Source organism: Dioscorea cayenensis, chromosome 13 (genome assembly GCF_009730915.1).
Source record: "Dioscorea cayenensis subsp. rotundata cultivar TDr96_F1 chromosome 13, TDr96_F1_v2_PseudoChromosome.rev07_lg8_w22 25.fasta, whole genome shotgun sequence".
In the NCBI taxonomy this organism is placed as follows: Eukaryota; Viridiplantae; Streptophyta; class Magnoliopsida; order Dioscoreales; family Dioscoreaceae; genus Dioscorea; species Dioscorea cayenensis.
Window position 1 is genome coordinate 1,676,950 of NC_052483.1, and position 14,924 is coordinate 1,691,873.

Sequence of the window (14,924 nt, forward strand, 5' to 3'; positions counted from 1 at the left end):
GATGTCATTGTTTAATATTCGTATTTCGTGTTACTAACCGCCAGCGGGTGGCGTTGTTTCAAAAGGTGGCTTGAGTATTGCTACACTGCTACAGTTGTTTACAATGGCGTGTCCATTGTTTTACTAGGTCTGCTGTTTAAATTTGAGTTCACAGGTGAATCGCGATTGTTTTCGATTTTGTTATAAAAGATTTACAACATTTCTGACATTTACAAACGATTTGCTACATTTAACACTTTCTGACGTCTGATAGCTACGTAGGACTTTGAGCTCCGCGACTCGACCATCGTATCGCTTGACACTAGTGCATGCGTTCCGAATGCTACAGCGGTTTGCATAACTGCGCATCTGATCAGACACAAATGGCGTGCAACATGTTCAAAAGGTTAAACTGGCACTTGCAGTTCATGAAAGCGACTGTAGTCAGTGTGTCGTAGGTAAGGACTTAAGCAGTGACGATCACGATAGTTAAACGCTTTGAGCATGCTGGGTTGTATACTGCGGCGATACGTCATTTCTTAAGCGATAACGAGAGAGAGTCTGAGTGGTAAATGTCATCGCGTGCTTAGGGATGTTTTAAGCGAGTCCTCACTCCTGCAGAAATCTCCCTCCGCGATCACCTTGTCATCGGTGAAAAGCTTCTCTTTTGGCCACCCAGGTGAGAGCTACTTTCTTAATTGCTTTCCGTGCGTCACATTTGGAGAATCCCTGCGCATTCGAGGCGTGTAAGGACTTGGCAGCGAGAATAGTTTAACTAGATTGATGATTACCGGCTGTGATTCTCGAATGAGGAGAAGGCTCGCGAAACGTCGCTGCGAGTCTCGAGTGGTTTGTCCATGGGAAGAGGAGGAAGAGGAGGAGGAGGGAGGAGGATGATGGGGCGGCAGGAGGTGGTTGTCCGTGGGGAGGGTGCTTTCGCACGTTGTTATTTGGTGTGAAAGTCCTGAGGCGGTGACTCTTAGTATCAGAGAGAAAAAGTTAAGCATACAGGTGGCGACATTGGCCCGGTGATGAGCGAGGAGCGGGTGTTGGCGGAGGGTATGTTACGTGTATAAGAATTAGTGCTGATGTCATTAATTCTTACAGCATGCGGATACCGTAACACCTTACTTTGCACGCGTGCCACGTGCTTGCCAGTCGAGATCGTTGAAAGATCGATCGTCGTTTCTGCGGAGGCTTTTTGAGAATTTACGCGTTTATGAATAGTTGCCATGTAAAGAATAATGTTAAAAGCGGAGGAGAGAGGAGTATTAAGCGGATGTATTGATTATTATTAACGTATTGGTAAAATATTTAAAGCGGATAATGTGCAAATAGTTAAAGCATTGTTTAAAATGTCTGAAATAGATAACCATCGCCAGCGAAGAACTTTACTGCTTAAATGAGAATGAGCTAAGTAAGTAATGCTTTTACATTCTCGTCGTTAGTACTGACTTCTGACCGTGAGCGAGAGAAACGGCGACGATGGCACGTGCTGCGCGCAAATCGTGCTAAAATACGACTACGGCTCGTTTGAAGATTGAAGTGCTGGCTTGACCCGATCAGGAGTGAAAATCGAATTTCGTTTTACATTCGAGAAGCGGAATTTATATATTTCGTATGATAATGAGGAGAACAACAAGATGTAATGTAACTCCTGGCGTTATACATCGAGCCAAAGCGGTACGTGGTTGAAACGTGATGTGATTTGGCGCTTTTCGCTTTCCCTGTTTAGGAGAAAATAGGGATTTCCACAACATGGACCCATTTTGAGTGAGCAGTGGGGTAAAAGGGAAGTTAAACTATTATGAGTACATCTGTGGTGATGCTAAAAAGTAGGAGGGTTTGGGAAGTTTTGAAATTCTGAGGATGAGCGGTAATTTTTCACTTTTTAATGAAAATCTATTTATTTTGTAACTAAAAATAATATTTCATTATTGAGCTATTGATAAGAAGTGTATTACCTCAAATTTTAATTATTTTAAAATATTAAGGATTAATATTTAGAAAAATAATGTTTTGAATACAAAAACGGTGGAGGGGTAACATGCGTTCATTAATGTTAAGAACATTGCAAACTAATTATGAGTCACATGTTAGTTTGACTTACTTTCCCATTTATCAAAATTAATGTAATACATATATAAAGAAAAAGCCAATTCTCTTCAAAATCATCTCAATTGGTAAATAATGGGGAAAAAAAATATATAATTTTCATTTTTTTGCTAAATTATTTTTTTAAACAAGTAAAAATTAAAATTATGCATGACTTTTGGCATGATTAAGAAATTTAAAATTACAAATTTAACAAGGGAAAAAAAAGAAGATTTTAAAACTCTTTTTGGATAAATTTTCGTATATTGTTTTCGGTAGTTATTTCATTTTTTTTTAAAAAAAATATTTATACTTTCTTCAACACAATCCTAAAAATAATCTTGTAGATTATATCCTTTTTTACCTTATTTTTAATTTTTTTTTAAAATTTTAATTCTATCAATTAAACCATGTACTTCAAGATTCATGTAAATATAAAATTAAAACTTCAGAGCGTATATATTTTCCTAAATATAAACATGGTACCATCAATTAAATAATCTGATTTTTTATAAAATAAAAAAGAAAAGAAAATTCAATTTCAATAAATTCAATGAAATTTAAAATAAAAACAGGTAAATATTATAAGTTATTGCATTAGAAGTAATTTTTCTTTTTTGAAAATTACAATGTTTTTCCACTTCCGAATTCCCACTTCCCATTTCCGACTTCCATCTTCCACTTCCTCAGTTCCGCTTGACGTCATCACCTCAAAACCCTAAAAACACTCCAAAACCTAACCCTAATCTCGAGCTCCATCCATGGCGAGGCCGCCGCCGCCTCTTCTCCGCCACCTCCTCCGGCGCTTCCTCCCATCCCACCCTCCCATTCCCCATCCGTCCATCCATTCTCCTCTTCCTCCTCTCACCCTCTTCCGATTCCTCTCTTCTCTCTCCTCCGCCGTCCCCGCCGCCGCCGCATCCGACGTCGCTCACTCGATCGCTGGTGAACTCCAGAAAATCTCCTCCTCCGTCTCCACTGACCTCCCCGGCCACCTCTCCCTCCATTTCTCCGACGTCCGCTTCACCCCCTCCCTCCTCCACGACGTTCTTACACACTCCCCTCCCACCGCCGGTCGCGCAGCTGCCGATCTCTTCCGCCACCTCGCTGGAACTCGTTGCCTTCCGGCATCTGACCCCTCCCTAGCTCTCCTCGTTGGCCTCCTCGCCCGCCGCCACGACTTCAAGGCCATCAACGAGCTCCTCCATGACTTCCCTCGTGCTGTCGGCCACGAAACCCTCTCTACCACCCTTCTCTCCCTGGCCTCTGCCGGTCGCCCTGCCGCCGCCGTTCGTCTCTTCCAATCCCTCGGCAAGGATCTCAACGTCCCGCGTGATCCCGCCGCTCTCTCTGCTCTCGTTACAGCGCTATGCGCACACGGATTCACTGGCTACGCTGAGCGTGCTGTCAAAGCTGCGGCTGCTGAGATATTTCCTAATGTAGATATCTGCAACGCTTTGATCGGAGGGTACTGCACTGAGCTGAAGCTCGGCGAGGCAAGGAGGTTGATGGAGGAGATCCTCCGGGGAGGGTTTGAGCTATCTACTCCAGCTTACAACTCGATTCTAGATTGTGTTTGCCGGCTTGCCAGGAAGAAAGATCCTCTCCAAATGCAGCACGAGGCTGAAAAAATCCTGCTTGAAATGGAATCCGCTGGAATTCCAAGAAATGCAAGGACTTTCCATGTTCTAATCTATAACCTTTGCAAGATACGAAAGACCGAGGATGCAATGAAGCTGTTCGGAAGAATGCCGGAGTGGGGATGCTCGGCAGAGGCTGATACTTATCTTGTTTTGATCAGAAGTTTGTATCAGGCAGCTAGAGTGTCAGAGGGTGATGAGATGATTGAGTGGATGAGGTCTGCTGGATTTGGTTCAGAGCTTGATAGGAAGGCATATTATGGGTTTATCAAGATTTTGTGTGGGATTGAGAGGGTTGATCATGCAATGAAGGTGTTTCGGATGATGAAGGGTTATGGGCATGCGCCGGGGATCAAGACTTATGATTTGTTGATTGGAAAGTTGGCAGCTCACAATCAAGGGGATCGAGCCAATGCATTGTTCAAGGAGGCAGTTGCACGAGGTGTTCCTGTCACTCCGAATGTGTATAAAGTTGACCCAAGGTTTGTGAAGCAGAAGAAAGTGAAGCAGGGGAAGAAGAGGGAGACATTGCCGGAGAAGATGGCAAGGAAGAGGAAGAGGATTAGGAAGCTGAAGATGAGCTTTGTCAAGAAGCCAAGATCAACGAGGAGGGTCATTTGAACCATGTAGCATGGATGGTATTGTTTTACATGCCTTTTATGCTTATGTAGTTATATTTAATATTTAAAAACTGAATTTTGATGCTGAGGGCATAAATTTTTTGCATAATAATAATGTAGTTTTTTTTGACAGGTGAAACACTCTGATGATGTTTGTTCATTGTTTTAAAATTGTTTTGTGTTTCTTCTTCCAGTTCCGTGTGATATTTTGGAATTATATTATGGGTTTAATCTCTATATGTATGTACATGGTACTCCATTAGCTTTTCAAAACTGAAAGTGGCCGGCTGTAGAATAAGCTGTGAGTGTTGAATTCTTTGTGCAACTGCTATATTTTTTGCTTGGACAGATTTCGGATCATTTATGTGATTTTTGCAATGTATAAAAAGTAGTATTCTGATCAATATTCCTGCTATTAGCATGAGAAAAACAATGATCTGAACTGTATTCTTGTCTTTTGATTCTGTTACTCATCACTTGTGCCGTGATGCTTAGGAGATGAAGCAGTTTATGTCATTGTTGTTTGCATTGATTATTCAGACTTGATTTCAGTCATGCCGGTTGCTATGAGATGTAGCAATGAGAAGCATGAAGAGGCAAATGATTATGTGAAATCATATAATATCAGTTTGTACTTAAAATGCTATTGATTTGTGAGATACAGGGATATCTTGACATGTAATAACTAATTTCAGTAAAAAAAATATCCTACCATATGAGGTGGAGAAGGATGATATACTGCCAATAACCAAGATGGGAGCCTGAGATTATAAATCTTCCAGCATTTTTTCAGGCTATTTATTGAACGACAAAAGTTCAGTCTTAATCTTAGAATGAAAAATCTTTAATCTAGAGTAAACACCTATAGTATATTTGGATAACAATTTGGTGGGATGATCTGAAGAGCTAACTGTACACTTGATAATAAATGCATATTAGTATGCATATGCATTTTTTCTAGCAGCATAAATAAAGGTACTTATGACATGACAAATCCTTGTTGAGTGCTGCCTATAAGGTTTGACCATTATAGGAAGAAAGTGACAAATAAAATTGTGCTACAAACGGGAATGATCATGTGCTGGACTACAAACATGATTGAAAGTGATGCTCATAACATTCAATTTGGACTAGTGGATGGTTTTACTTGATCAACAATTCTATAAATGAGAAGCCTTAGCTGGATTGGGGCCTATTGATAAACGTTTAAAAGTACGTATTTTGCATGTATTTATTTGGTATTATTCGTTACATTTATTTGTTGAACCGATGCCCTTTTGGTCTAAATTGTGTTATTTTTGCATTTGGGTCTAATAGAAACACAGGAACTCGGGAAATGCGATTGAGGATGGTGGGGTATCAAAAAGCAGAGCGTTCGAGGCGGGTGCTGTAGTACATTCTTTGCAAAGTTTCGCTTTTATTGTTGTTGCTCATCACACGGGCTTCTCGGCGGAAATCCCAAAGGATCGACATATGGCGGGTATATTGACGTTTTACCTATCGGGACACGAGGTTTAAAAGGCTTTGAGAACTGTCTTTGTAAAGATGGAAATAAAATCAGCAGGCGCCAACATAAATAAAAGAGAGGCATAGTAGGAGAAAGACGCTAGCTAACTCGAAAAAGTACAAGTAGAATACGCTCTGACAAACAAAACAAAAAGAAAAAGCAGATACAAAATAAACAAAAGGTATGCCCACGGTCTAAGAGTGGGAGGAAATGAGGATGTGACACAAGTGGTGGCAAGGAGCGATGAAGATGTGTGACGATAGTTGAGGAGTTAAGCTAAGTTGTGCTTGTCCATTGCTACATCTTGAGTGATGATCTCCTCACATCCACTCGAGAACATGGGCATTCTTTGGACCTACGGTCTTTGAAATAACTCAAACTTTGTGCGCAAAGATGGTGAAGCGGCTCTCTATCATCCCGGTGGGACTAGAGCTCGATCTCGATTATCACGTGAATCACAGGGGTCTGTGAGGCATGATCACTTCCTGCCCATGGGCAGGCGATAAATACTCGCTTCTCAGCAATCCTAATAGGAACAGGGTGGAATCCTAAGAGACAATAGATCCCACCCGGTCGTACCCTCAGTGGCTCGATCAATCCCATGCGGATGGACGGCGAGGTAATGTAACCGATCCATGAAAATAGCTCGACAAGCGAGCAGACAGCGGTCTCTGCCACTAAGGTGTCCCATATGGATAGGTGGGTGCTCAGTGATGCGCTGACACATAATCGGATGGTGGCGGCGTCACTGCGCGGTAGAGTCATTTGCACTATACTCCTAGTCAAAAGAGCATGAATATAGATCGATGGCGGGATTGCGGTGAGTTGGGAGGCCTGCGTGTTCGAGACTGGCCAGAGATGGAACTCAATAAGATACGTTCGCCTTCAAGCTGGGGCTTCATCAGCCCCGGTTGCTCAAGCGGATGATCTTAGGTAAGCTTCGTATATTACCCCAAATGCACACCAATATCATCCTCGAAACGGCGTTTTTCCCAAAAGCTCGGGAAAGTGACGTGGTTAGGCGGTGAGTGAATGGGTATTCTGCCATTTCGATGGAGACTAGGACACCTCTAAGCTAAGTTCCTTTGAATGTGACTTCTTCAATTGAAAATAATTTTGTCCAACTATCATGTGAAATGGGCTCCAACACCATGCCATCTAATGTGAAATGTGTTCAAAGCTTCCCAATCAAAATTTTCTAACCATGTCATGAACACCTTGCGTGATAGGGAGTGCATAACGTGTATGTTCTTCTTTAGAAAACCTTGGTTCTTACCCGCAGGGAGAGAGGTTCTCTCAGCTCTCTTGGAGAAACAATCTCTTGATGGGTATCCTACACAAACACAGTGGAGATCATCCAACTAGGTAACAAGCAAAGTAAGCACCAAAAGAATGAAGAAAGTCAAGAAAATGTCAATGCTACAGTAATTTCGGAAAAAAATTTCAAATGCTTTGCCTTTATAAGTAGCAAAAATTTTACAAATCAAGGGAAAACACTTTTGATCATCACTAAGCATTCACACAACAACTAAAAATCCAGAAATTCCACCCACAAAGAAAGCAAGAAGAGTTCAACGTTTTTGGTGAAGAACAAACCCCTTGACCTAGAGTAAAGATGAGTGAATTTAATGGTTGGATCGGCTAAAAGTTTGCTCAAACTCCATATCACTAAAATGGAAAGAGGAGGAGCAAACTAGAGCATGAAGAAAAAGCGAGTGGATGTGGAAGTAGCAACAATCTGATCTTTGTTGACTGTAGCTGAGCAAAAGAAATTTCAATAATGAAAGCATAGGTTTGAAGGATACTGACATGTTCTTTGAGTTTATATGGTTGAAAGTTAAAGGTGATCATTGTAATAGAATGTTAGCTGTGGATTTTGGTAGATAGTTCAGACATGATCTGTAGACAACTCTTCATGAGGTGGTGATGCATGCATTTATTGGAAGTCTTGCTATTGTTACATGTACAGAAACTTCATTCTGGTTTGGCCACAGTTTTTAGAAATCAGAACTCCTGCCAAGTAGCTTTCTAATGCAGTTGAGGTTTTCATATGTATTTTGATATTTATAAAGTTTTAACTATCTAAATCCTCATCACCATTTACAGCATGAATCATTAGCTTTCCATAGCCTATATCAATCAGTCAAATCATCATGCCTTGCAATTTCATCCAAACAAATTATGCTTGACATATTCTCTGTATTATTTAGATTTCCAACAGCGTTTTGCACAAAACATATGGTGATAGAGATAGATGCTGAAGATAATGAATGATAGTTATCTGTTTTTCAAAAATCTTTGATTTGTATACTTTATGTTCTCTGGAGTGCTCTACCATTCTTTGGCAAAGTTTCTTTAATTAATATATCTTTCCTGTTAACCTATTCATGATGCCTTGGTTCACTCTTTTTGGTGGTTTCATTAGTAATCTCTCACCCTCACTTGTTCAAGTGATTCAATTCTCTACTCCAATAATTTGTTAGCTCAGCAGAACTTTTTATGAGTTTCACCACAATATGATAATCCTTTCTCAGTTAGCTGGTAGGAGGATAATCAATTATTGTAGATCACCTGACTATTTTTTTACCTAGAATAACACTTGCTTGAAAACTAGTGGTTTACAAAAGGAAAATGGACTGAAAACAGATATGATAGAGATGGATAGACATGATACAATAACATAGATGTCAACTTTAATGATCTTTTTATGTCTGCTATCAAGAAAAACCTTATTTTTTACATTGTTTATAACTAATTTTGTATTTTTTATAGTACTTGGTCATTGTGCATTCTGAGGAAACATCTGAATATATTTCTGTATTGTTCCATTCCAGGTCATGCTAGTGCAACAAGAATTCTGCATCAACTTAAACAAGGCGGAATCGAAGTTGGAAAAACAATTCGATTTGAGCTCAAACTGCAGCAATGCTTGCAGGATTTTAAATCAGATAATTCTCACTACAAATTGTGGTTGTCGAGATCGGATGCCTTGCGGACATGTCTACTGATTCATAATTCGGAATTTATTTTTCTTGCTAACTTTATTGTAGTTGGCGAATAGCGTTGCATCGAAGAAATATTTGTTGTAAATCCTGGTCATCAACCTGAAATGTGGAAGTCTATTGCTCACAACTTTTAATTTTCTTGTTGATGTTGAGAGTCCACAAGAAAATGAAGTTTTGATTGATGTCTTTGAAAATTTGCAAAGTTGTTGAATCTCCAAACTGGTTTTGGGACAATTTGGTTATTGTTATTACTTTCCATTTCTTTTATTTCTTTTATTTCTTTTCAGGTGTGTGCATGGCTCTTGTTGAACATCAAATTCAAATTAAGCAGGATGACTTCATGATCATAAATATAATTTTAATTAATGTTAATTAGGAAAGAAATAATACAAAACTTAAGAGCTATGCATGATTATAATAATATAATTTTATTCATTTATTCTCTTAATCACTTGATTATGGTTTTCAATTATGAACATTTGATTAAAGAGTCAGAAAAGGTAAAGAACTACACTCATGTCTTCATGATGTTGTCATTGTTCCAATATGATATTATATGATTCTAGTGCCACACTTGATCTAATAATAAATGTCATTGAGAAAATTTTCAAATTAATAAATGTTTGGTGGGTGACGTGAAGTGTTTTTTAAATTTGGACAAAGAATTTATTAATATTATTTTATACATTCCAATCACTTTTGTTTGTATATTCAATGCTCTCCCACTAAAAATTATTTACTGATTATAGATGAGGATGAATGAGTTTATAGGTGGAAATCATTTGGTAACATTTTCTTCTTTTTTTTTTTAAATTTAAAAAATTGATTCAATTATATAATTTCATAATTTTTTTTAAATACCAAGGTATTATTTATATGTCACATTATTTAATATGAAGAAGACATAAATATCCTCAAAACAAAAACATGTTTTTTTGTGAGTGTATGTCAAAATTTGGAATTTTTGTTGAAGTTTTATTAGTTTTCATATATTTTACACAATAAATTTCATTACCAATCACATCCCTTTCACTTATTTTTATTAACAAACAAATTATATCCTTTTCTTGCACATTTCATTTATCCTCTCTTTATGTTTTTTTTAAATCAAAATAAATCATCTAAAATATATTAAAAAAAAAATATCTATAAATCAATTACTTAAAAAGCAAAAAAATAAAAGTGAAAAATGATCCACGAACCCGATTCCGTAGTAATTATGATGGACCTAATATGTTTAGTTGAATAACTTTTAAAACATATGATATATGAATCTTTTAAGATAATTACTAATCTATCTCTAAATTATATAATAAATAAAAAATAAAATTTATAAATCATAGCTAAAAATGAGCCACATTTTGATTCCGTCATAATTACTATAGAACCGAGTCACTGGATTATTTTCCTACACAATATCACTACATCACTTTAAAAAATTGTAATTATATATAATGAAATGGGAAAATGAGAAATTTGCTTTTGACAAACAAGAAATTTGTTCTTGTTTACAGAGACAATGAGAATGATTAAAAGTTAAAAAGAAAAAAAAAAGTAGAGAATAAAAGAAATTTCCAAAGCTAAAGACACGAAAAACATTGGAAAAAAGCAAACTTGTGTTGGATAAAGAGAGAGAGAGAGAGAGAGAGTGAGAGAGAGAGAGAGAGAGAGAGAGAGAGAGAGTTCTTCGCTTTTTCTTCCGCTTTGGACTTTTGGAAGTCTGTAAAAATTGCGTCTTTTTATGGTATCATTTGCATCTCATTTGCCCACTTGTCAATCTTTTCTTCACTTCACTCCATTTACACTCTGTACAAATCTCTCAATTACCAGTGATTCACTGATTCGCTCTCTATAGATAGAGAGTATTATGGTGAGAAGCCATCGCCATTGGAGAGAGAGAGAGAGCAGAGTTTGGGGTTTGGTGTGGAGAGGATGGCGTGAGATGCACGTGAGTTCCGTGTTTGTGCGCCGATAGCTCCAATCTATTTTGTTTTGATCTTTTAAAGGCTGGAATTTGATTAAAGGTGTGATTTTTTATGATGCTTTTGCTGTCCTCTTCTCTCTTCTTGTGAGTTTCCACTTCCCCTTGTTCTCTTCTTATGTGTTTCTGATCTTCCTTTTGAGATCTTTGTTTGATTGATTGATGATTATGTGAATGATGTGAGCTTCGAGATTAATTTGGGATTTTGATGTGTTTTGTTTGTTGAATTTGTGTATGGTGTTTGTGGTTGTGGAATTGATGATCAAGGTGTGATTTTTGGGTTGTTTTCTTGTTTGGATTTGTTTGTGGTTGTTGAAGTGTGCCAGAACTTCATTGTTTTGGATCATCAGAGATTTTTGTGTGCCTTATCAACAGCTTTTAAATGCTTAGATTAGTTTTGATTATAGTTATCCACTTTCTCTTTTCTTACGAATTTCTGAGTTTATCTTCTGATTTTAAACAGAATTGAGATTATAAAGAGTGTTCTTTTTTTTAAATGATTTATCTACTGTGAATTCTTTTTGTTTGACTAATTTAAATTGGATTAGACTGATCTTAGGAAAAAATTTGGAGGCATCTATAAGAGAATCCTGTTCTTCCTCTATCTTGTTATGCACTTCCTGTTTTCATTTTCTTTTTTCCTTCCTTTTTAATGTCAGAAAAGATACAACTTGCAAGAGGTCTGATTGTTCATCATCCTGGATTTTTAGTTATCAATTGTTTTCTTTGTTTTCACTCCAAAACATTAGTCAAGAGTAATTTGTGAATACATTAGTTGTTCGTTTCTTTTGGAATACTTCTCATGCTTTTAGTATGTATTGAGAGGTTAAGAATTGCCTTTGAAGTATTTTTTCAATGGCGTGAAATCTTTTCTTTGTTCAGAGCATTGTATTGGACATTAACAATCTGAGAAGCATGGCTGTCTCCGGCGATCCGAAGAGTCAAGGTGAGCTGAGAAGTTTCGACAATTCTGATGAACTTGCTACCAATTTAGCTGAATACATTGCACAATTATCGGATATCTCGGTCAAGGATAGAGGAGTTTTCACCATTGCTTTATCTGGAGGATGTCTCATCAATTTGATGGGGTAAATAAAATTGTTGTAGCTTTCTTTGTTCAGCATTCTTTTAGCTTATAAATTACTAGGTTCAAGTTGAATGTTTATTTATTTATTTGTTTTTGGAAGCAGGAAACTTTGCGAAGCGCCGTATAGCAAGACTGTTGATTGGACAAAATGGTATGTGTTTTGGGCCGATGAACGTGCCGTCTCGAAGAATCATGTAGATAGTAATTATAAGCTTGCAAAAGATGGATTTCTATCCAAGGTATACTAATCTTTTATATCTTTATTTCGTTCTAGTGAGCATTTTCGAATCATGAATTTCGAGAATCAGCTTCTGCTTGCACTTTAAATTATTGAAGCATCGCCTTGTTTTATGTTCTCAAATTGTTAAGCTTTAGAATAGACCTGTATGAGAACCTTATGGTCCCATCGATAGATTTCTTCCCATGTTCTTTATTCTTCTACTTTTCTTTTTCTGTATTTGATAGACCAGTTGGTAGTGGTGCATCCTGTTGTCAACATTGGTCGTAATTCGTAAAGATTTCTCTATAGTTTGTAATAATATATGGATGATGAGGAATTTTTAAATAATTGAAGATCTAAATAAGTATGATTAGATTCGGCGAAGATTGGTAAACAGGGCTATCATCTTTCTATTACCGACTGTATTACTGCAAACATTATTCATCTAGAGAAATGAACATGTAAAAGAATTATGTAGAAGAGAGGAATTCATGAGTTTGAATGAAATATGAAACTCTTAAATCTAGATGCAAACTAACGCATAATCATGGAGCTTCGAAACATAAGTGCTGATAATCAGGAGAGAATTTGGTTTGGGCCTTTTGTGTATCGACAATCGATAAGTATCAATTGATGAAGAGAATAATAAGCTGATGATAGGAATTACAAGCAGTAAAAATTATCTGAATTGATAATGAACAGGCTGCCATTTTTCCAGTTAATCTATTGTTTTTTCAAGGTTCATTGGCCACATAATTTCTCTGATCGATGAAATTACGATGAAATTAGGAAGAACAAAGTTTGGCTTCTGCATAAGAAATAAAGATCGGCAGAGCATAAGTGAATACAGTAACTATGAGAAGCATTAGAAAAAGATTGAGCAATCAAAGTATGTAACACTAAATAATGACTCACTAATTCTTCGAATATAGAGCATTTAAACATGCTTCAAGTGATCATTTTCATACATTATAGTTCTTACTTGCATGTGAATTGTGAATCTAGGTGCCAGTTCTCAACAGCCACATCTACTCAATCAATGACAATGCAACAACTGAAGATGCAGCAGAAGAGTACGAATTCACAATCCGGCAGCTGGTGAAGGTGCGGACAATCGATGTCTCAGCAATCAGTGACTGTCCGAAGTTCGATCTCATCCTGCTCTGTGTGGGTGAGGACGGTCACATTGCTTCGCTCTTCCCCGGCCACCCTGCATTGGAGGACAAGGATAACTGGGTCACATTCATTACTGACTCTCCAGTGCCACCACCGGAGAGGATCACATTCACTCTCCCTGTGATCAACTCAGCCTCGAACGTAGCCTTGGTGGTTGCCGGAGAGGAGAACAAGGCCAATGCATTGAGCATCATCTTCTCTGACGAAAATGATGAAATAGATGTATTGTCTTTGCCTGCTCAAATGATAAGACCGACGGACGGGGAGTTGGTGTGGTTTGTGGCAAAGGGTGTTAGTTCAGAGCCGGATGGTAGTAACTCCGGTCATGGTTGTCTGCCGTGACTGAGGACAAAGTCTTGCTTATGCCGGGTGTATCACGCAGATACAAATCGATATTGTACCATTGATATGTTATATGGTTTTGGTACACTACATGCGGTGTAGGCTAGAATTTTCAATGATCGGAGCCGATGTTTTTCGAGGTTTTCTAATTTACTGAGAGTGAGAATAGGCTTTATGGTTGATGAAATTTCAATACTACTCTTTGCAAGGCTTGAATATATTTTTAAATTGTATTTCTTTATATATGTTTATGTATATATATATATATATATATATATATATATATATAAAGAAATGGTAATTTAGGGACGTCCTTAGATTATTGTTTTCTAGGACTGGTCTTTTATAGCAGTTGAATCACTATTTAACAGTTGTTTGTTTATTATATAAGTATTTTATATTATTTTACTGTTTATGATTACGGTGTAGAATGCGTTTTGTATTGTTTATGATGATTATAGCCGTCCGATTTACTGTAAATGTCTCTCGATTATCGGTCCTCTTGCATATATATATATATATATATATATATGTATATATATATATATAGGGAAAACGTTATCAGGGACGTCCTCAGATTTCAAATCTAGGGATGTTTTTAAATCTAGCCAGTTGAATCATCATCAGATGGTTGATTGATTATATAAACATCTGTCTGCCTTTTTTACGTGATCACTGATCATGCATGACATCTGTGAACGCGAGTTTCTATCTGTTCGTAATGAGTAAGAGCGATCGATTTTTCAGTCGAGCATGTCTTACTAGACGTCTACTAGATTTGAAATCTGAGGGACGTCACTAGATGATAGGTTACTACATATATATATATATATATATTACAGAAGATAAGAGGTCCACTTCTTACTTAGTATTATTGGTCAATAATAATAATTGGAACATTGTTACAAATATATTAATTAATTATTATGCATTTATACGCTTGCAAAGCCATATAATTATGTATGTATCTTTATAATTTTTTTATCTTAAATTTCTATTATTTTTATACTAATAAGCAAGATGAAAAACATCACCCAATAAGCATAACATATAATCTATTTTATTAATATTTACATATATATTATTTAAGAGTCTTAATTTTTATTAGAATTATATATTCATAAAAAAAAATTATATTGAAGGTTGGTGCACCATCACACACGTTGTATATTAATAGACTTATAGCTGGATCACTGCTGTTCGTCATAAGACTACTTGTAAGTTTGAATGGTTTTTTTTTTAATTAATTATAAAAATCAATTCATAATAAGTA

General features: G+C 36.9%; 2 protein-coding genes across 7 annotated transcripts; both read left to right on the top strand.

The window, feature by feature from the left end:
- The first annotated feature begins 2,730 nt into the window (after nucleotides 1-2,730).
- LOC120274828 (pentatricopeptide repeat-containing protein PNM1, mitochondrial) lies at nucleotides 2,731-9,112 on the top strand. 3 transcript variants are annotated; one of them, XM_039281363.1, is made up of 2 exons: nucleotides 2,731-4,351; nucleotides 8,675-9,112. In XM_039281363.1, exon 1 carries the CDS (start codon nucleotides 2,835-2,837, stop codon nucleotides 4,332-4,334), a length of 1,500 nt encoding a protein of 499 aa, XP_039137297.1. In that variant the 5' UTR covers nucleotides 2,731-2,834; the 3' UTR covers nucleotides 4,335-4,351; nucleotides 8,675-9,112. The 3 variants fall into 3 exon arrangements, 2 of the variants coding, with proteins under 2 accessions (XP_039137297.1, XP_039137295.1); XM_039281361.1 differs by lacking the exon at nucleotides 8,675-9,112 and adding an exon at nucleotides 4,467-4,650; XR_005541000.1 differs by lacking the exon at nucleotides 2,731-4,351 and adding an exon at nucleotides 6,733-6,773.
- A 1,355-nt stretch (nucleotides 9,113-10,467) lies between these two features.
- Nucleotides 10,468-13,894, top strand: LOC120274791 (probable 6-phosphogluconolactonase 1). 4 transcript variants are annotated; one of them, XM_039281328.1, is made up of 5 exons: nucleotides 10,468-10,589; nucleotides 10,676-10,869; nucleotides 11,709-11,914; nucleotides 12,017-12,152; nucleotides 13,139-13,894. In XM_039281328.1, exons 3-5 carry the CDS (start codon nucleotides 11,742-11,744, stop codon nucleotides 13,649-13,651), a joined length of 822 nt encoding a protein of 273 aa, XP_039137262.1. In that variant the 5' UTR covers nucleotides 10,468-10,589; nucleotides 10,676-10,869; nucleotides 11,709-11,741; the 3' UTR covers nucleotides 13,652-13,894. The 4 variants fall into 4 exon arrangements, with proteins under 4 accessions (XP_039137262.1, XP_039137263.1, XP_039137264.1 ...); XM_039281329.1 differs by having other exon boundaries at nucleotides 10,502-10,589; nucleotides 10,701-10,869; XM_039281330.1 differs by having other exon boundaries at nucleotides 10,507-10,913.
- Nucleotides 13,895-14,924: the final 1,030 nt, after the last annotated feature.